The sequence below is a fragment of the Moschus berezovskii genome, chromosome 11, assembly GCF_049115385.1.
Source record: "Moschus berezovskii isolate FMDL1 chromosome 11, NW_MosBer_1.0, whole genome shotgun sequence".
Taxonomy (NCBI): Eukaryota; Metazoa; Chordata; class Mammalia; order Artiodactyla; family Moschidae; genus Moschus; species Moschus berezovskii.
The window spans coordinates 87,877,330-87,899,640 of record NC_142470.1 but is presented as its reverse complement, the minus strand read 5'-3'; the positions used below and the strand labels follow the sequence as shown (position 1 = coordinate 87,899,640).

The following is a 22,311-nucleotide window of genomic DNA, read 5'->3' as shown; positions in this document are numbered from 1 at the left end:
GTGTTCTGACTTATGATCATTCTGGTTAATTAGACATAAGTATTAAAGTATATATGTGAAATTAAAATGCCAACATGAAAAAATTAAGCTGCTGATGTGCCTCTGTTGGGACAAGTTATCTAGATAGGATTTGGACAGAACTGGGGCAACTACTGGACATCAGTCAAATAAAGTTTAATCTAGGTCCTTCTTTTTTTTTCTTCTGCTTTTATTGAAGTATAAGGGACATGTAGCACTGTATAAGTTTAAAGTGTACAGAATAACGATTTGACTTGTATGCATCACGAAATTATTATCATAATAAGTTTAGTGAACGTTCATCATCTCCTTGGGGGAACAACATTAAAGAAATTTTTTTAAAAATTTAACTCAAAGAGTTAAAATGGAAATAATTGGACAAGAGAGAAGAAGCGGGAGGACCAGAACCCATTGGCACGACGGATGGCTCTGTTGGGCTTCCAAGGCTTTGGCCAGGACTGAACAGCAACTTCCTTCAGTCTGTCAGCAGCTCCGGTGTTTCACTAACAGGTTCTAGGCCAGATCCACACACTGTTCATCCACTCAGTCTTAAAGAGTTACACCTAGTCTGGCTTCCTAGCCCAAGAGATTTTGTCTTCCTCCTTCTCCTCTTCTCTTGCATTCTGCAGCTAATAAGTGGCCTTTACAAGGGACGTGCTCTCATAAGGTATTGGAACACTCCTCAGAACCCTAGCTCTTGCTTTCCCCTCTGCTGCTGCTAAGTCACTTCAGTCGTGTCCGACTCTGTGCGACCCCATAGACAGCAGCCGACCAGGCTCCGCCGTCCCTGGGACTCTCCAGGCAAGAACACTGGAGTGGGTTGCCATTTCCTTCTCCAATGCGTGAAAGTGAAAAGAGAAAGTGAAGTCGCTCAGTCGTGTCTGACCCTGAGCGACCCCACGGACTGCAGCCCACCAGGCTCCTCCATCCATGGGATTTTCTAGGCAAGAGTACTGGAGTGGCTTGCCATTGCCTTCTCCGTGCTTTCCCCTCTGACCATCCTTAAAATGTATGTGTCTTTTGACTCAGAAGTTCAACTTCTGGGAATGTCTCCTGCACACATAATCACATGCACACGGGCATATAGGAGCAAGTATGTACCCTGATCATTGTTAGTAATAGTGAAAAATAAGTCTAAATGTCTAACAGCAATGCTTAATTTAATTATATAGTGTATAGGTAGTATGAAATACAGCTCGTAGAAACAATGAGGTAGATCTGTTTATGTGAGCACAAAAACGTGTCTGTGATACGTTGAGGGGAAAAAAAAGTTTGGGACCAATAAGTAGGAAATGGTCCTATTTACATTTTTTTTCAGAAATCAGTCATCTTGAATAGTGGGGAAGTGGGAGGTGGGAGGTAGGGAGTTCCTCTGCTTAAAGGTCTGTCGGATGCATTTGTCAAAATGTTGATAGTGGTTATTCCTGGGGAAATAGATCATAGTTGAGAATAAAATTGGAACAGAGAAGCTTTCACTATTTAATTTTGAATGTATCTGATAAGTTGTAAAACAAGCATGCTGCTGCTGCTGCTAAGTCGCTTCAGTCATGTCCGACTCTGTACGACCCCATGGACGGCAGCCGACCAGGCTCCGCCATCCCTGGGATTCTGCAGGCAAGAACACTGGAGTGGGTTGCCATCTCCTTCTCCAGTGTGTGAAAGTGAAAAGTGAAAGTGAAGTAGCTCAGTCCTGTCCGACTAGTAGCGACCCCATGGACTGCAGCCCACCAGGCTCCTCTGTCCATGTGATTTTCTAGGCAAGAGTACTAGAGTGGCTTGCCATTGCCTTCTCCGAAAACAAGCATATATTTGTAAATTTTTTTTTAAAGCATCCTCCTTTTGGGTTCTGCCTTCTTCTGTGTTGGGGGTTGGGGTCCCAACCTGGGAGCCTACTGCATAGACTTTCATAAGAACAAAATCCGGCTCCAATGCAAAGACAGACTTAGGTTCTAAGAACAGTTCTCTAGTAGCAACACCACATATCTGGCAAAATTCTTGTTTACCAGAGATAAAGAAAAGGAACTGGTACATGAGTCACTAGCAGATCAGGTGCAAAGAACTTTATAATACCCACTAACTAAACTCTGCAAGATGGTTTGCCACTTCAACTAGTTATTTTAAGCATATGCCTTTTATTTCAAAGCATTTTATGTCATGGGCCTCAGTTATTATTCAGCTTGTACAGAATGTGTTGAAATCATCAGAAATCAAATATTAATGTAGTGGAAGATGCTTGCCATGGAATGAATACCAGTCACACTCCACTCCTGCTTCCTAAGGAAATTGTAGGGACTTGTCCTGAGGAGACTGTACCACCAGTTGTTTTGTCCCTGGAAGAAAAAAAGGGAAGGATAGAGAAGGGGAAGTGAGGAAGATGGTTATACAGGGTGATCCCCAAATCTTAAAGGATCTCATTGCTTTGTAAGCTTTACCACAGTAATAATCCCATTTTAATGGGTAAGCTCAAAAGCTGTATTTCCACCTGAAAGATACTTGAGCTGATAAAATGATTCCGATGTGACACAACCAACCAAAATTCTTAGGGTAACTTGGTTAATGTCTGATTTATTTAAATATATCTTCTTTACTTGTTGTTCTAATATTTCCCTGATAGTCTCTTTTCTGTTTTCTCTTAAAATCAGGTTGAAGAACTACAGTCTGGGTTTTCTAAGTCCAATTACATGTTCATGGCCAAGGTAATGAAGACCACTGTTTTAAGATTACTTTGAATCCATCACACAAAAATGTGTTGCCCTTCATATTATTTTTTTCATTTCTAGTGTTATGCCGATCTTAATCAAATCGACAATGCTGTGAAGTTCTGTAATTTGGCGGCATTGCTTCCTTGTATTACCAAAGAGGTAAGTCTACACGGTAACAAGGAGCACTATTTATTAGTACAATTCCAGCCTCAACTATGAGTAAGTGGCTCAGATACATCTGGAGGTTTTTTCTATCCTAAAAGATTTTAACTTGGATTTAACATGTACTATGAAGTTTTAAAAACTGCTATAGATAACCCTTCACCAGGAGACCCCTTGTATCTTTAATAGGCGTAAAAATCACTTGTGGGCTAGTAGTTAAGATACGGTGATGCTCATTGAGTGTTACACAGCAGGGAGTAAGACAAGCCCCAGAAGAAGGATGGAGGAAGGTGTGATTCTGCAGAGCTGGCAATTACACTGGGGGAGGCAGCAAGCACGCTAGACAGGCCACCCACCCGACAGCAGGAGGAGGGTCCATGCAGTGGCCACCATCAGTCCCAATGCACAGCAGGCTGTGACTGTCCAAGGCCGTGGAGAGGACTGAAAATATATACTAACATTTTCTCGATTTTCTCGGTCTTTGAACACTGTTAATGAAAAAGCAGCAGTCGTATTACTTCTTGCTTTTTTCCCCACTAATTCAGAATTCTGGATGTGCTCTAAGTTTTAGGAATTTCACAGCATTAACAGCTTGGTCTGTGTTCCTGTATACAGGTATTGTGGGAACAAAAAGAATAGATAAATGTTTTCATGTTCCCATCTCATGTGCTTTGCTGGGCTCATTCAACTCTTTGTGACCCTTTGGCCAGGCTCCTCTGTCCGTGGGATTTTTCATGCAAGAATACTGGCATGGGTTGCCATTTCCTTCTCTAGGGGAATCTTCCCGACTCGGATCAAACTCACGCCTTTTGTGTCTCCTGCATGGGCAGGCAGATTCTTTACCACTGAGCCACCTGGAAAGAAAACAGCCCTCCTTCTCCAGAAGACAGTTTGTGTAACTTTTTCAGCAGAAAACAGATTTTGTACCCCAGGTTGCTTGCTCCTTTTTAGTGGTCGGGACCCTACTATCTTTCACATTTCTCCTGAGCAGTGCCAGTTTGGGTTACATGCAGTCATTTTAAACTAAGTGTCTATGCATCCTTATTAGAAAGTTAAAGTGAAAGTCGCTCAATCATGTCTGACTCTTTGTGACCCCATGGATTATACACTTCATGGAATTCTCCAGGCCAGAACACTAGAGTGGGTAGCCTTTCCCTTCTCCAGGGCATCTTCCCAACCCAGGGATCAAACCCAAGTCCCCCGCGTTGCAGGCGATTCTTTACTGGCTGAGCCACCAGGGAAGCCTATGCGTTCTTATTAGAATACAAGATTAAAATGCAATGTGATAATGAGGTATACTACCTGGTGTGAAATGCAGGTATCTATGCATGACATTTAGGGCTCTCACAAGAGGGCCAAATTGATGAGCTTCAGGGTTTGATCCTTGGTTGCTAAGTCTTCTCACCCTTTCCTCCTCCCTGCCAGCCAAACCTATCCTCCATGGCTTCAAATGCTATATACCTACCAGGGATCCTCAAATTAGTGTCTCTAGAACCTCCCCTCTGAGTCTAGACCTGATTATCCAGTGTCTTGCTTGACATCTCCGCTTGGATGACTCACAGACATCTCAGACTCAACTCATCATTAGGCCTTTGCATCCACTCTTCCTCCATCTGCCCCTGTTAGTAAATGGCACCTCCACCCCCATAACTAGGACAGCTGGGAATGCTCCTTGACTCTTCCTTATCTCTCAGCCCCCCAAACCAGATGTCTGCCCAGTCACCAAGTTCTCAGAGTTGTTCTAAAACACGCCTTGAGTCATCCAGCTGCGTGCATGCTCCCTCTCTCTACCCGTCGCACTCAGCCAGCCCTCCACGCAGGGCACCATCCTCTTTCACCTGAGCTGCAGTCATGTAACCCTCCCAGCTGGTCCCATAGCCTCATGCCCCTCTCAGCCATTGTTGGCCCTCAGTGTCAGCCAAAGCCATAGGTTAAATATAAATGTAGACCTCACGTGTCACTTCCTTGCTTGTACACCCTTTGCTTTCAGGATGCAGTTCAGAATTTTCAGCGTGCCTTTCAGGGCTGGCGCCTCCCAGTCTCTCAAGCTTCACAGTTTCCCTCTCTCCTCCTCTGCGCTGTGCTCCTCCCGCCTTGCCCCCTTGGCATGTGGTGTTCCCTCTTTCAGAAACATCCCCTTACGAACCACCCGCCACTCCCTTCATCCTTCAAGCCTCACCATAAATGGCATTTCTTCAGGAAGGATTCCCTTGGCACTCTCAGGCAAGAAGGCGCCTCATGTTTTTCCTTCTTGTCCTTAGCACAGTTGTGATTCTATAGTTATTTGCGTGGTTGTTCCATGGAAGTAGCAACTAGCTGTTTTTCATTCATCACTCTCTTCCTGGTGCCAAATATAGTGCCCAGCATATAACAAGGACTCCATAAGTATTGGTGGGAAGGCTCCAAAGACTAATACCATACAAAAGAAAAAGAATACTGCTAATAGTAATACTAAATAGCTGCGCTGTGCTGAGTGACTCAGTTTTGTCTGACTCTTTGCAACCCCATGGACGTAGCACCCCAGGCTCCTCTGTCCATGAGGATTCTCCAGGCAAGAATACCGGAGTGGGTTGTCATGCCCTCCTCCAGGGGATCTTCTCAACCCAGGGATCGAACCAGCGTCTCCTGCATTGCAAGTAGACTCTTTACCAGCTGAGCTAGTAATAAATGTAGCTAAAAAAGCTGGGCCATGTGGAACTATTTATGTAATAAGCAAAATAGCATTAGCAAATATTTCCCACATTACTTACTTTTTCCAGTAATTTGTATTCCTAGTTTTTTTTTTTTAATGTGGTTCAGATACTGTCAGGAATATCTCAATTTCTTTATCAGTTAGAAACTAGAATGAGGCAAGTTATCTGTAGTGTCTACTTTCTGTAAAGGTTTTCTAAGTTGAAGTATATCACATCAGTGATTTTGCTGACCCAGTTATTTATTTCCAACATATCTATAGCTTTGGCATTCGTTTCAACAAAGGCAGCCCAGCTGTCGGTTTTCTCTCCCTTTGTGAACTTGCATAGCATCTGTGCTTCTTTCCATGGCACTCGTACCCTCTTCTTGGCATCACAGTTATTCGTGAAATGACTTCTGTCCTTATCAAGGAGCCTGGAGCGCGTCACACAGCACTTAATATTGGGATTGTCAGCCCTTGGGCCTCTAGAGCCCAGATTCGTGCGTGTAAGCTGCTTTATGTTTCCAGAATCTGAAATTACAGTATTTTATTATTCATGTGGACTTTTCTTGACCCTGGAAAGGTAATGTCAGGTCCTGGGAAGCATTCCTTTTTTGAAAATAAAAGGGATTCCTGTGTCTGAGACACTGTGAGAATGATCACTGAGTGTAATAGTGATGGCCTCGGTGGCCTGAAAGTTGTTTGCCCAGAGGAGGTGTCCAAGTTACTGGCTCAGAGCAACCCGAGAAAGCGCAAATGTGAAAAAACACTGTGTAAGATTTTGTGTTTCAGTGAGGGATGTGCTAATTCAGTAAAGAAAAAAAAAAAACCAACTTTAAAAGTGTTATAAAACTTTGAAATGACATTTGTTGCTCCTCTAAGACAAACTCTTTTTGGACAATAAATACAACGTACCAGAAACAACTGCAAGAAGAAGATGCCTCTGGGAGTGTAGAAATTAAAGCAAGTAATATAGTTGTCTTTGAAATTACTTGTAGTTTAAAGTCCTGGGCTTTATTTACAACCTGTTCTACAGATTGATAATCATCACTTTCCTTAGTAACCACTCTTAGTAAAAAAAAAAAATCCTAAATTTTTTTTTTGTTTTTGGCTGCACCACTCGGCTTGTGGGATCTTAGTTCCCTAACTGGGGATTGAACCCAGAGCCCTGGCAGTGAGAGCACTGATTCTAACCGCTAGGCCATCAGAGAATTCCCTAAAATCCTAATTGTACTTTAAATATCTTCAGTTCTAAGTTCTGTTTTAATTAAGATCTCATATTTGATGATTATCTTAATTAAGACTATTGGTTTTTCAGATAAGTTTAGAAAGTATAGTCAGTCCCCATCTCTTAACCTATCTTCCTGTTGTAGGGAATCCAGCAGTGTTGTCCAGGGTCTCATTTGTTAGAAATTTGTATTTGCCTACTTTTTTCTCATTTAAATGTATTTCTTGTACATTACCTTCTGTGCTCTTCTTGCCTGGAGAATATATTCTTCCTTGTACATTAAGAAATTTTTTTTGATAAAGCCATTTTGGAGTGGATACTTTCCCACTATCTGAACAGACATTTCCTGAATTGTAGGTAGGAAGTGTTACTCTGTTTACGTACTCCAATTTGCACTCTTTTGTCTCATACCTTCTGTTTATCTGCATTCAAAATATATTATTTCTAAAATATACATATATATATTATTCTTAAGCTTTCTCAGTATCTAATGTCCTTCAATTCAGTTCAGTTCAGTTGCTCAGTCGTATCCAACTCTCTGTGACCCCATGAATCACAGCACGCCAGGCCTCCCTGTCCATCACCAACTCCCGGAGCTAATGTCCTTAACTATATAAAAAAACACCTTAAAGAAGTTTTTTAGCCTTCCTTGTAATTAATTTATTTTAATATGCTGTCTAAAAAAAAAGAAACTCATGACTCGATGGACATGAATTTGTGTAAGCTCCGGGAGTTGGTGATGGCCAAGGAAGCCTGCAATGCTGCCGTCCATGGGGTCGCAAAGAGTCAGACACGACTAAGCAACTGAACTGAACTGTAATTAATTTTCTTAAAATAACTGTTGATATAGCATCAGTTTGGGATCAGTCATTTTTAACCAGTATTCAGTCTAGTAAAGTTGATGTCTGATAAATCATTATTCAAAAGCCCAGAGTATAATGGCTTAATATAAGTCTCTCTCTTATTTATCCAAAGTCTTTAGTAGACAGCATTGATGTATCTTCTCAAAACATAATATTTTCCGACACTTTTAGATCAAACAAATCTGTGTTTTTAAATGTGTGTGCTTGAGTAAGTGAAAAAAATTACCTTTACTCATTTATATTGCAAATATGGTGCTGCTCTGTCAGAGGCTTGGGATACAGTGAGAAATAAAGCAGATCTTGTCCTTGCCACCATGAATTCTATAGTCTGAAGGCAGGCACTGACCAAGTAATAGCTATAAAGTATGATGAGTGTAATGGAGATGAAAGCACAGAATTTATGAGAAAATAAAACTGGGACTGCAACCTGAACCAGGGGCTAAGAAAAGCCTTCTTGAGGTTCTGATAGGTAACTGAGATTCTAAGGAAATTAGAATTTAAACCCAGTCGTGCCCGCCTCCACCACTCTCGACTCCCGGCCGGGTCTGCTGTCCCTGGTTGACCAGGCTCGCCACGCCACCGCCCGCCGCTGCCGTCGTCGTCGGGAGGAAAGATGAATGGGAGGGCTAATTTTCGAGAGCCCAATGCAGAAGTTCCAAGACCAATTCCCCACATAGGGGCTGATTACATTCCAACAGAGGAAGAAAGAAGAGTCTTTGCAGAGTGCAATGATGAAAGCTTCTGGTTCAGATCTGTACCTTTGGCTGCAACAAGTATGTTGATTACTCAAGGATTGATTAGTAAAGGAATCCTTTCAAGTCATCCCAAATATGGTTCCATTCCTAAATTTATATTTGCTTGCATCATGGGATACTTTGCTGGCAAGCTTTCTTATGTGAAAACTTGCCAGGAGAAGTTCAAGAATCTTGAGAATTCCCCTCTCGGAGAAGCTTTACGATCAGGACAGGCACAACGATCTTCACCAACTGGGCACTATTCTAAGAGGTCAAAATATGACTCAAATGTGAGCGGTCATTCATCTTTTGCAACATCCCCAGCAGCAGACAACTTAGAAAAAGAGATGCTTCCTCATTATGAGCCAATTCCATTCAGTGCTTCTTTGAATGAATCTACTCCAACTGGTATTACTGATCATATTGCCCAAGGACCTGATCCCAACATTGAAGAAAGTCCTAAAAGAAAAAATATTACATATGAGGAATTAAGGAATAAGAACAGAGAGTCACATGAAGTTACTTCAACACATAAGACTGACCCCTCAGTCAGGCCTATACAGGAAAGAATGCCAAAAAAAGAAGTCAAAGTAAACAAATATGGAGATACTTGGGATGAGTGAAAAATTGCATCATTGGACCTACTGAAGGAGTTTCAGTATCCAGCTTCATCTAGGTGGTCATGAACATCTGCATGCTTTGAGCTCAGCAGCAGTCTTCATAAACACATTTAAAACTAGAACCTGGGTTTCTCTGGTTTGGCTTGTTGAGATGATGTTTTAAAAACTCAGACTTTAATATTAATATTGTGTGAATATAGTCATTTGGGGAACTCTTTGAATGATGGTATTATACCGTGATTATACATAGTTTATGAAATTGTTTTAAGTTGCAGGGCAAGGATACTCTGCTATAAAACTTTCAAGAGAATGTAATGCTCTACAATCACTGCATCTGGAAATAAATGATACCTGCATGTTAAATTAGGGTGGGGAGGAGCAAGCATAATTTTAAGTGTTAAACTTTACATCAGAATTATTAAAATGCCTTTCTCCAGTGTTTTCTGTATTCTCTTAGTGTTTATGGTAAACAAAATATAAAGGAACATGTTTAAAAAAAAACCCAGTCGTTCAAATCTTTAAGACTTTCTTGGGTGTGAGAGGCTTGTCAAAAATATGAATTCCTGGGCTTTTTATGGAGAGAAAAAAGTGCCAAGCTGCAGAGGGTGGTGACAGCAAACTCACTCTGGCCCCTGGGTTCTGCCCTGTGGGTCTAGTGCTCCGACGGTCCCTGGGTGAGAAAACAGAGGAAGGCACGTGGTGGCTGAGTTCTTGGCATTGCAGCCACAGGAAATGAGGACCTTTGAGGACATGGCTGTGGACTTAGGGAGAGTGGGCCTGCTGGACCCATCTCAGAGGAAGCCGTACAGAGACATGACTGATGGAAAACATCAGTCGTTGGATCTGCCTTGGGGATGAGCTCTGAAAATCAGAGGTGCCTGCCCACTTGGTTCAGGGGGAAGAACTGGGGTGGGGGAGGGAGAGGCCAGAGTCTAGGCTGAAAAGTCTTAAAAGCTAGGACCTAACTTCCATGCAGAATATTTGTAGGAAGGAGCCATCTAATGTCAGGGTTCAGTTCAGTTCAGTCACTCAGTCGTATCCAACTCTTTGCCACCCCATGGACTGCAGCACGCTAGGCCTCCCTGTCCATCACCAACTCCCAGAGTTTACATAAACTCATGTCCATTGAGTCAGTGATGCCATCCAACCATCTCATCCTCTGTCATCCCCTTCTCCTCCCGCCTTCAATCTTTCCCAGCATCAGGGTCTTTTTCAAATGAGTCAGTTCTTTGTATCAGGTGGCCAAAGTATTGGAGTTTCAGCTTCAACATCAGGCCTTCCAGTGAACACTCAGGACTGATCTTCTTTAGGGTGGACTGGTTGGATCTCCTTGCAGTCCAAGGGACTCTCAAGAGTCTTCTCCAACACCACAGTTCAAAAGTATCAATTCTTCGGCACTCAGCTTTCTTTATAGTCTAGCTCTCACATCCACACATGACTACTGGAAAAACCATAGCCTTGACTAGACGGACCTTTGTTGGCAAAGTAATGTCTCTGATTTCTAATATGCCGTCTAGGTTGGTCATAACTTTTCTTCCAAGGAGTAAGCATCTTTTAATTTCATAGCTGCAGTCACCATCTGTAGTGATTTTGGAGCCCCCCCAAAATAAAGTCTTTCACTGTTTCCACTGTTTCCCCATCTATTTGCCATAAAGGGATGGGCCAGATGCCATGATCTTAGTTTTCTGAATGTTGAGCTTTAAGCCAGCTTTTTTACTCTCCTCTTTAACTTTCATCAAGAGGCTCTTTAGTTCTTCTTCACTTTCTGCCATAAGGGTGGTGTCATCTGCATATCTAAGGTTACTGATGTTTCTCCTGGCAATCTTGATTCCAGCTTGTGCTTCTGTTAGGGTCCAGAGTCGCCCTTCCCTCAAAGGAACAGAGGACACTCACGATAATGCAAGACACACAGCGAGGTTTATTTCCAGCTAGCTGGGGTCCAAGTGTCTGCCCGACGCAGCGGGTTTCAACAAGGACCCCGAGCACTCAGAGCCAAGGGGTTATATAGCATTTTCAAATCATGATATTTCTAAATTACCTAACTCACAGGAATTTTTCACACACACACACACACAGCTGTGCATATCTCTGTCCTGGTGTCTTAACGAGATAAACTTATCAGACCTGTTTACCTAATTTTCAGTGTCGCAGCTGCCCTCATTCTTGGTACTTAAGATTAACTTGTCTCCCAGGTTTTATCTAGTTCTTCTTCCCTCAAGTCACATACTCAGTAAAAATGGTTTTTCCGTCCTCTAAGATGGCCATTCTTTTGCTAACCCATTCTTACACTTCATCCAGCCCAACATTTCTCATGATGTACTCTGCATATAAGTTAAGTAAGCAGGGTGACAATATACAGCCTTGACGTACTCCTTTTCCTATTTGGAACCAGTCTGTTGTTCCATGTCCAGTTCTAACTGATGCTTCTTGACCTGCATACAGATTTCAGAGGAGGCAGATCAAGTGGCCTGGTATTCCCATCCCTTTAAGAATTTTCCAAAGTTTGTTGTGATTCACACAGTCAAAGGCTTTGACATAGTTAATAAAGCAAAAATTGGTGTTTTTCTGAAATTCTCTTGCTTATTTGATGATCCAGCGGATGTTGGCAATTTGATCTCTGGTGCCTCTGCCTTTTCTAAAACCAGCTTGAACATCTGGAAGTTCACGTATTGTTCATGTATTGTTGAAGCCTGGCTTGGAGAATTTTGAACATTACTTTACTAGCGTGTGAGATGAGTGCAATTGTGCAGTAGTTTGAGCATTCTTTGGCATTGCCTTTCTTTGGGATTGGAATAAAAACTGACCTTTTCCAGTCCTGTGGCCACTGCTGAGTTTTCCAAATTTGCTGGCATATTGAGTGCAGCATCATCTTTCAGGATTTGAAATAGCTCAGCTGGAATTCCATCACCTCCACTAGCTTTGTTTGTAGAGATGCTCCCCAAGGCCCACTTGACTTCTCATTCCAGGATGTCTGGCTCTAGGTGAGCGATCACACCATCTTGATTATCTGGGTCATGAAGATCTTTTTTGTATAGTTCTTCTGTGTATTCTTACTACCTCTTCTTAATATCTTCTGCTTCTGTTAGGTCCATACCATTTCTGTCCTTTATTGAGCCCATCTTTGCATGAAATGTTCCGTTGGTATGTCTAATTTTCTTGAAGAGATCTCTAGTCTTTCCCCTTCTATTGTTTTTCTCTATTTCTTTGCACTGATCACTGAAGAAGGCTTTCTTATCTTTCCTTGCTATTCTTTGGAACTCTGTATTCAAATGGATATATCTTTCCTTTTCTCCTTTGCTTTTCACTTCTCTTCTTTACTCAGCTATTTGTAAGCCCTCCTCAGACAGCCATTTTGCTTTTTTGCATTTCTTTTTCTTGGGGATGATCTTGATCCCTGTCTCCTGTACAATATCAGGAATCCATCCTTAGTTCTTCAGGCACTCTATCAGATTTAGTCCCTTAAAGATATTTTTCACCTCCACTGTCAAAGTAAATAGTTTGAATTTGAGGAAGAAAGGAGTAACCTGAACTCAAAACAATAACCTGGGTTCTTATAAGAGGACATTTGCATAAATATGGGCAAATATCAAGTGCTTGAAGCATAATGAAGGCCTCAAAATTAATCAGATAGCTATGCAGTGAACATGCTTCAATACAAAGGAGAAGACGTGTACCTGCAGGAGAATAACACAGCTTTTGAATGTAACCAGTGTGGCAAAGACTTTAAACTAAAGGTTATCACTGCATGATCAGCATAGAATTCATATGTAAATGAATGAGTTGATGAATGGATGTGGGCAAACCTTTAACAGCCACTCTTCAGTAGCAGAAATTTCACACTGGAAAGGAGTTCTTTGAATATAATGAGAATGGGGAAGTATTCACTCACAGCTCAGCAATAACTTAACACATGTTAGCTCACACTGAAGAGAAACCCTATAACTGTAACAAATGTGGGCCAGAGAGTTACCTTTTGTTCATACCAGAGAACTCACACCAGAGAGAAACCCTTTGTGATCATTATGGAAATGCCTCCAGTAATAATAATTCTTTGAAATGATATGAGTGAATTCACATTGCAGAGAAACTATGAATATCATCTATGTGGTAAAGTCTTAGTTGATGCTCTAACCTTAGCTATCATGAAACAACATACACTGAAGAGGAATCCTAGAGATATAATGAATGTGGAGGAATCTTCAGTCTCAGCACCAACCTTTATAAACAGCAGAGAGCTCCCAGAGGGGAGAAACCCTGCAGCCGTCAACCAACGCTCAAGCCTTATAGAAAACTCAGAGTCAAACAGGAAGGGAAGCAGCAAGTCTTTACCAGGAGGAGAAAGCCATTTGGAAACTACAAGATAGTTCATGTCGGAGGAGCAATTCGGTGAAATAAACATGGGAAACCCATTGCTCATAAAGCAATGCTCCAGGACATGCAAAGATTTTCACTATATCAGACACTCTCAGTGTTATGAATGAAGTGATCATGCTTTAGTCAGCCTTCAAGTTCTCACACTTGAGAATTCATCAGGCCTCAAGTCAATGTAAAAATGCCTTCATCTGGATTTTATATAAGAAAATTCATACTCGGGGGTGGGGGTAACCTATCAAGAACCCTTTAGTACAAAATTCAACATATAATTAGACTTCTGCCAAATATATTACTGAAAATAATGCCATGTAAAAATGTAAAACTATGATGCATTCTTAGAAAAGCCAAATACAGATTTTGGTGAGACGTAATAAACAATGAGATTAATAAGAGTTGTTGATGAAAAATCTAATACATGGGTATTTGTCTTTAAAAAATCATGAAATGGGGCTTCCCTGGTGGCTCAGTGGTAAAGAATCTGCCTGCCAGTGCAGGAGACATGGGTTTGATCCCTGGTTGGGGAAAATCTCACCTGCCATGGGATAATTAATCCTGTGCTCCACAATTACTGAGCCTGTGCTCCTGAATCCTGGAGCCTCAACTACTGAAGTCCCTGCTCCCTAGAGCCCAAGCTCTGCAACAGGAGAAGCCACTGCAATGAGAAGACCGTGTACCACAACTAGAGAGTAGCCCCCGCTCGCTGCAACTAGAGAAAAGCCTATGCAGCAACGAAGACCCAGCACAGCCAAAAAATAAAATAAATAATAAGTTTTTAAAAAGTCATGAAACATTATGCTGAGTAATTGAGGTGTTTTCCTTTATTACATCACTGTTAATCGATTAATCAGTTTCCATTTTTATACAGCTCTAAACGAACTGAACTGAACTGAAACATATTTACAAAGACTTTGTTTAATCAGACAACACCTTTTAATGTGACTGAAAAATGAAACATATAAAAAATGTGTTCTCATTACTCTGTTGTTGAAATACATACCTACTTGGCAAGGGTGAATGAAAACATGGACAAATATGCATACTTTATAGTTCAAATATCCCAGGTAATACCAACGTGGGTGGTATACACACCACATTTTATGAAATACTAGAGAACTAACAAAGGCTTGGAACTGAGAAATACAATGTGAAAAAGCACTCTATCAAGTGTATTGTTGTTTTCCAGTCACTCTGACTCTTTGCGACCCCATGGGCTGCAGCACACCAGGCTTCCCTGTCCTTCCTTCACCATCTCCCAGAGTTTGCTCAGACTCATGTCCATTGAGTCAGTGATGCCATCCAACCATCTCATCCTCTGTCATGCCCTTCTCCTGTCCTCAGTCTTTGCCAGCATCAGGGTCTTTTTCAGTGAGTCGGCTCTTCACATTAGGTAGCCAAAGTATTGGAACTTCAGCTTCAGCAAGTGCAGTATGGTTGAAACTGAATTCTTGAGAGAGAGAAGAGATGGATAGGTAAATGACCCTCAAGGATAAGCAGTGTTTAGAGAACAAGATCCCTGTTTCAGAGATGGAGCAGTTCTAGGTCTGACACATCCCAAGGTCTGCCCATGGGGGTGGAAGAAAAGATGAAGAGGCACCCTTCTGCAAGGCTGGGATACACAATCCATGGGAACACTGAAGTCTCCAATAGTGGTGGTAGAACTCGGTGTGGAGAGAGTGACCAAGGCGCCAAAGTCATCAAAAATAAAAAGAGAGTGATCAGGAGTTTCTTAACAAATATGAGAAACGGTCAAGGGCAGTTACCCTCTACCATTGGCCCTAACCACTCCCTCATTCTCTTCCTGAGCCCCCCTCAAAAATATTCTCTTAGCAAATACATTGCTGGTTATGCAAATATGACTTCAAAACAAGTCTTCTAACAGGAGTTCCAGAGAGCTCTGTCTGGGAAAAGGGGGAGAAGTGAGAGGTTGAGTCAGGAAAGAGAGAGCATAGAAGAGCAGTATTGGGATGAGTACCAAAGAGGATTAATGGTCTGAATGGGGTGCATTTTAGGCAAGAAAGTGACAAGAAAGCATGACTGGAGGTGGTGGTTTTAGCTGGTGTTTTGTTTTTCTGTTTGTTTTAGCTGAAAGGCACTACCAGTGTCCTCTATCCATAAAAAAAAAAAAGAAAAGAAAAGAAAAATGTAAATTAATTAAAGACTGGGGTGGAAGCCCTGGGAAGAAGGTAAAAAAAGGAAGGGTGTGTGTGTGTGTGTGGTGTTACCAGTTGGATTGGGTAGGAATTAGAGGAATTCTTTGTGGTGCCTCCAGAGGGCAGATATTGCTAAGCCATGATCTTAATTTTAAACCTTTCATTGTAGTTTGAGTATATTTATTTCTCTAAGCATTTAGTTGAAACAGTTCTTTCATCTACATCATTTGTCTGTAAGAAATTGGTTCCTAGATTTGAGAAATGTTACTGAGCTCTGGTAGCCAACTGCCAATTTAATAGGCACTTATTTAGAATCTTCTAGGTGCCAGGCACTGAGCTAGCCCTAGGATTACAAAGTTAACCTTGAATTGTGGCTTTTCTGTAAGTTCTTTTTAATAATTCATCACTCACCTAGATTCATTAGCCATATTTTCTCACAGTCTTCAAAAATACTGATTTGATAGAAGGTAGACTTCTAGTTTATCAGTCACTGCAATAGAATCACTGTATTAAAGCTTATTATTAAAACTATTGAAGAACTTCCAATTATTTAAAACAAAATATAGCCAACAACTGCTTCCAAAATTTACTTTGTCCAGTTTTTCCTCCTCTGTTTTCTTTAAATATGTTACACTCCTTAAACCCTTTCTGATAGGTGGTTGGTAAGTGTCTGTTAAACACAAAAAATATATAGGAGCACCCTACCATCTGAATTTATTTCCACTCTTCATAACTTCCACACTTGTTTTAAGGAAGTAATAACACACATAGAGTCCTGTAAAACACATTCAGTTCAGTTCAGTCATTCAGTTGTGTCCGACCCCGTGAATCGCAGCACACCAGGCCTCCCTGTCCATCACCAACTCCCGGAGTTTACCCAAACTCATGTCCATCAAGTCGGTGATGCCATACAGCCATCTCATCCTCTGTTGTCCCCTTCTCCTCCTGCCCCCAATCCCTCCCAGCATCAGGGTCTTTTCCAGTGAGTCAACTCTTCGCATGAGGTGGCCAAAGTATTGGAGTTTCATCTTCAGCGTCAGTCCTTCCAATGAACACCCAGGACTGGTCTCCTTTAGGATGGATTGGTTGTATCTCCAGATTTTAAATCTTAAATTACCTGATTAAAAAATAGGTAGTTTGGATCTTACCATGGAATCCTGTCTGGATCTTACAGAGGAATCTCAGAGCTGTTCAAATTCTGCTGCTAGGACTCAGACCTTTTCCACATGTTATAGTTGAAGAAGAAAAACAATGTTATCATTAACACGGTGATGGATCCAGTGTGTCAGCTTACGCAGAAGGGACTCTGCTTCCTGTATCTACCACCCCAGACCAGCTGGAGAAAGAGCCTAGAAATAGCTCTCTGTATCACTTACATTCTCAGAGATCCAAATCATGCCTGGTGCTAAGACATGCACAGTTTCTTTGTGATGGTCTTTCAGAAAGTACCCTCTTGTTCAACAAGTCTGTTTCAAAGTACCTAGAGTATCAGGGTGAAGTGTGAAATTTAATTGTGTATTTGTATTTTCTTTATAGGATAAAGATGCTCAGAAAGAGGTGAAAAAAATAAGCACTTCCTTGAAGAGGTAAATAAAAGAACTTACTCTTCAACAAATCAGATGTGGTCTACTAAAAATTTAAACTAATCAAAGTTGTGGGGTTTTTTTATTATCCTTTTTTCTTTTTTGATGTAAGGGTAGTGTGCTCAGATCTGAAGGTAAAACCATGTTTCTGCAGGATGCATTCCACTGGTAGCAATACAAAACTAATTATGTTATTTGGAGAAATCTATTTCCTATAATGTCACTACAAAATGATCTTTAAACATGTATGCTTTATATTTTTCCTATAAATAATGAACTATAGTCTTCAGAATATTTCCTTAAATAAAATATTTAAATCGATTCAATAAAATGAACTCTAGTGAGTGTTTTATTGCTGCTTCCATGGAGACTTTACAAAACAAAATAATTTTATTAATGTGGTAGAAAAAGGGGGAAAAGGCAAAGGACATAAACAAGTTGTTGATAAGAGAAAACGAAAGGGGAACTATAAACAGTAATTTTTTAAATGTGAAGAAAATTATAATAGAATACTGTTTTACCATCAAAATAGCAAGGATTTTTTTTCCTTTAAAGAAACATCTACTGACAATGATGCCGCAAGGTGGACCGTTTTCATACACTGCTGCTGGGAGAACATTTTGACCAAACATTTGGTAAAATTTAACCAGAGCCTTAAAAATATATAAACTCTTTATCTCATAATTTTATTTTACAGAAAAATTCTTAAACTGAAAAAGTACACTTATGCACAAATGTTCATAACAGCATTATTTTTTACAGTAAAACCGTATGTGTAACGGTAATAATTCAGTCAATCCTAAAGGAAATCAGTCCTGAATATTCATTGAAGGACTGATGCTGAAGCTGAAACTCCAATACTTTGGCCACCTGATGTGGAGAGCTGACTCATTTGAAAAGACCCTGATGCTGGGAAGGATTGAAGGCAGGAGGAGAAGGGGATGACAGAGAATGAGATGGTTTGATGGCATCACCAACTTGATGAACATGAGTTTAAGCAAGCTCCGAGGGTTGGTGATGGACACGGAAGCCTGGTGTGCTGCAGTCCATGGAGTCACAAAGAGCTGGACACAACTGAGCAACTGAACTGAATAGAACAGTAATAAAGCAGTTAACCATATTAGAATATAAAATACTTTGGCCACCTCATGCGACGAGTTGACTCACTGGAAAAGACTCTGATGCTGGGAAAGGTTGGGGGCGGGAGGAGAAGGGGACGACAGAGAATGAGATGGCTGCATGGCATCACCGACTCTGTGGACATGAGTTTGAGTGTACTCTGGGAGTTGGTGATGGACAGGAAGGCCTGGCGTGCTGTGATTCATGGGGTCGCGGAGAGTCGGACACGACTGAGCGACTGAACTGAACTGAACTGAACTGAACAATAGAATATTTTTGACATTAAAAATAATTTCAAAAATGACATAGGGAAATGCACAAAGAATCTTAAGTTCAAATACAAGACAAAATAATATATGCACATGATCTCAACTCTATGAAAATGTGCATAGAAATTCATCTATTGAAAATGTTCATATTTCTGTGGAATTGTGTTTTATTTCTAATATTCCCTAATTTTTAATATTTAAAAGGATTTTTCAGTTGAACTTAACTAGCAGTGATCTATAGATTCCCCACTACCCTTTAACCAGTCTTATCCTGGAAATCAGGTCAAAAATTGCTTGTTTGCTATCCCAAATGCATGGACACACATGCACACTTGTACACTAAATTTCAAGCCTTGTTCTAGTGATACCAGTTCATCAAACTGAGCTAGTTTCTCCCTTTCATCTTTCATAACAGCCCATCAAGATACCTAAATCAGTCCAACTGATTCGTGCCCAAACTCTGATAACTAGCTTAACACTGAAACTACTAGCTGAAGAGACAAGAGTTTTGCAGGTACGCTTATGTCCACAAAGCCATGGCTACCTCTGGCTATCCCTAAACAGCTAGGAGAATGTGCAAGTTGAGACAGGTGATTCCAGCAGCAGAAAATAATGTAGAGTCAGTCACATTGTAAGCTTTGCTGGAGCAGCTCATTCAAGCAGTATGTGCACGCTAAGTTGCTTTAGTCGTGTCTGATTCTGCGACCCTATGGACCGTAGCCTGCCAGGCTCCTCTGTCCATGGGATTTCCCAGGCAAGAATACTGGAGTGGGTTGCCATGCCCTCCTCCAGGGGCTCTTCCTGACCCAGGGATTGAACCCGTGTCTCTTGTGTCTCCTGCATTGGCAGGTGGGATCTTTACCACTAGCGCCACCTTGGAAGCCAGCAGAAAGTGGTACAGAGACTTCAGCTAAGAATTATGAGAAACTACAAGAACACTCCCTGGTAATGGTGGGACTTGGGATCATAATTGAAACATAAGGCCTAATCAATCTCACTTGTTTTAACAAAAGTCCTATTTGGTCCCTGTAGTCCATAATGCCTTCATTGGACAAATTGATGTCTCTCAATTGAGTGATAGTGCTGCACTCAATATGCCAGCAGATTTGGAAAACTCAGAAGTGGCCACAGGCCTGGAAGAGGTCAGTCTTCATTCCAATCCCAAAGAAAGGCAATGCCAAAGAATGCTCAAACTACTGCACAATTGCACTTTATCTCACACGCTAGTAAAGTCATGCTCAAAATTCTCCAAGCCAGGCTTCAGCAATATGTGAACCGTGAACTCCCAGATGTTCAAGCAGGTTTTAGAAAAGGCAGAGGCACCAGAGATCTAATTGCCAACATCCTCTGGATCATGGAGAAAGCAAGAGAGTTCCAGAAAAACATCTATTTCTGCTTCATTGACTATGCCAAAGCCTTTGACTGTGTGGATCACAACAAACTGGACAATTCTGAAAGAGATGGGAATACCAGACCACCTGACCTGCCTCTTGAGAAACCTGTATGCAGGTCAGGAAGCAACAGTCAGAACTGTACATGGAACAACAGACTGGTTCCAAATAGGAAAAGGAGTACGTCAAGGCTGTATATTGTCACCTTGCTTATTTAACTTATATGCAGAGTACATCATGAGGAACGCTGGGCTGGAAGAAGCACCAGCAGGAATCAAGACTGCCGGGAGAAATATCAATAACCTCAGATATGCAGATGACACTACCCTTATGGCAGAAAGTGAAGAGGAACTCAAAGGCCTCTTGATGAAAGTGAAAGAGGAGAGTGAAAAGGTTGGCTTGAAGCTCAACATTCAGAAAACAAAGATCATGGCATCTGGTCCCATCACTTCATGGGAAATAGATGGAAAAACAGTGGAAACAGTGTCAGACTTTATTTTTTTGGGCTCCAAAATCACTGCAGATGCTGATTGCAGCCATGAAATTAAAAGACGCTTACTCCTTGAAAGGAAAGTTATGACCAACCTTGATAGTATATTAAAAAGCAGAGACATTACTTTGCCAACAAAGGTCTGTCTAGTCAAGGCAATGGTTTTTCCAGTGGTTATGTATGGATGTGAGAGTTGGACTGTGAAGAAAGCTGATTGCCGAAGAATTGATGCTTTTGAACTGTGGTGTTGGAGAAGACTCTTGAGAGTCCCTCATACTGCAAGGAGATCCAACCAGTCCATTCTAAAGGAGATCAGTCCTGGGTGTTCATTGTAAGGACTGATGCTAAAGCTGAAACTGCAATACTTTGGCCACCTCATGCGACGAGTTGACTCACTGGAAAAGACTCTGATGCTGAGAAAGGTTGGGGTCGGGAGGAGAAGGGGACGACAGAGAATGAGATGGCTGGATGGCATCACCGACTCTGTGGACATGAGTTTGAGTGAACTCCGGGAGTTGGTGATGGACAGGGAGGCCTGGCGTGCTGTGATTCATGGGGTTGCGGAAAGTCGGACACGACTGAGCGACTGAACTGAACTGAATTGAGTGATAAGTTTTTGAATAAGGACTTGACCCAACAGGAGTGTAACTTTTTTGAAAGTTATTTGAATCTTGAAAATATTGTGAATTTCTGCCACATTTGACAGATTTCTCAGTAGGATGTTGATGGAGGAAATCTCTCTCCTCATCGTGGTAATACCATACCCTCTTCCAATTAACATCAGAGCCCTGCTGCCTGATAATAGCTAGTCTTCATCAGGTTTATAATCAATCATGTATGTGTGAAGCCAGCTAAGGACAATTTCCACATTAAATCCACCCTGCCCGCACTTTTAAAAGCTGAGTGGTATTTTGGGATGGCGGCATTATATGTAGATTATTACACTTAAACTCCAGTGAATTTCACACGAAGTGAACCACTGTGAACTCTTTCCTCTCTAGCTGCTCACTCACTGCTCATTCTACTGACCTTGGAGAAGACAGAATAGCTGCAGAGTTTCTGAAACAATTTTTCCTGGTGGGTCACTAAGGCCAAGGCCATGGTATACCCTCCACCACGAAGTACATGAACTCCTATACTTTCAAGAGACTTCATGTACAGCTTTGGAAAGGGGAAGTCCCAATCCAGAACATTTGAATGTGTTCAATTTCTGCTGATAATAAGGGCATGTTATAATTTCTTGTAAAACATTAACTCGGTGTTCTGCTAAAATTTTAACAATTGTCATGTCTGGGTAATCTGCCATGTTATCTTTCTTACTAAATACTGGATATCCTTCATTGTAAATGAAAATCTCTGTTGTGCCTGAAAGTTGTCAAAAAGGTTTTCACTTAATCTTTGCATACTTTTAAATTATAAAAAGCTGTGTTAGGTGGATGGGACCATAGATCTTCTAGACCTGCCTTTTCATTTTACCAGTAAACAGTTTTAGCTCTGATGCATAAGCAACACGGACAGGGTCAGAAAATTGGTGAGTGGCTGAATCAGGACCAGGTTCCAGGTCTCGGAATCTCATGCCTTCTGCACACCTCTTTGAGCTCAGGGCCTTTTCCACTGAACTGAGTGGAGTCCGGTGTGTCTGGTATTGATGGCGGGGAAGAGTGAAGTGGGAGGGAGGGAAAGAGTTCTGAAAATGGTAACACTTGCATGGTTTTACCTGTTCTGAGTGTTTTCCTGTGTTAGTTCATTTCATCCTCACAGCAGCCCTACTGAAAACAGTTAGTTTGAAAAACAGCCCATTTACAGATGGGGGATCTGAAGCATGGGGTATTATTTTTATTGGAGGATAATTGCTTTGCAGTGTTGTGTTGGATTCTGCTATACAACAACATGAATCAGCCATAAGTTTACATATATAGCCTCCCTCCCACTCTCTA

At 41.4% G+C, this 22,311-nt stretch overlaps 1 protein-coding gene and 1 pseudogene across 5 annotated transcripts in view; both read left to right on the top strand.

Moving 5' to 3' along the window:
* The window catches only part of RMDN2 (regulator of microtubule dynamics 2), an 86,573-nt gene that overhangs the window by 50,997 nt on the left and 13,265 nt on the right, over positions 1 to 22,311 (top strand). For 3 of the 5 annotated variants that reach the window (XR_016038615.1, XR_008682377.2, XM_055399118.2), the window contains exons 9-11: positions 2,661 to 2,714; positions 2,799 to 2,879; positions 17,059 to 17,108. Coding sequence is in view for 3 of the 5 variants with exons in the window: in XM_055399118.2 (XP_055255093.1) it covers positions 2,661 to 2,714; positions 2,799 to 2,879; positions 17,059 to 17,108 (185 nt within the window). In the remaining 2 variants the exon portion in view is untranslated. Of the gene's footprint in view, positions 1 to 2,660; positions 2,715 to 2,798; positions 2,880 to 17,058; positions 17,109 to 17,217; positions 17,611 to 17,660; positions 22,303 to 22,311 lie in introns of those variants that run through there. The other 2 variants (XM_055399120.2, XM_088841536.1) reach the window with 2 other exon arrangements.
* Positions 7,933 to 9,363, top strand: LOC129539008 (OCIA domain-containing protein 1 pseudogene; annotated as a pseudogene).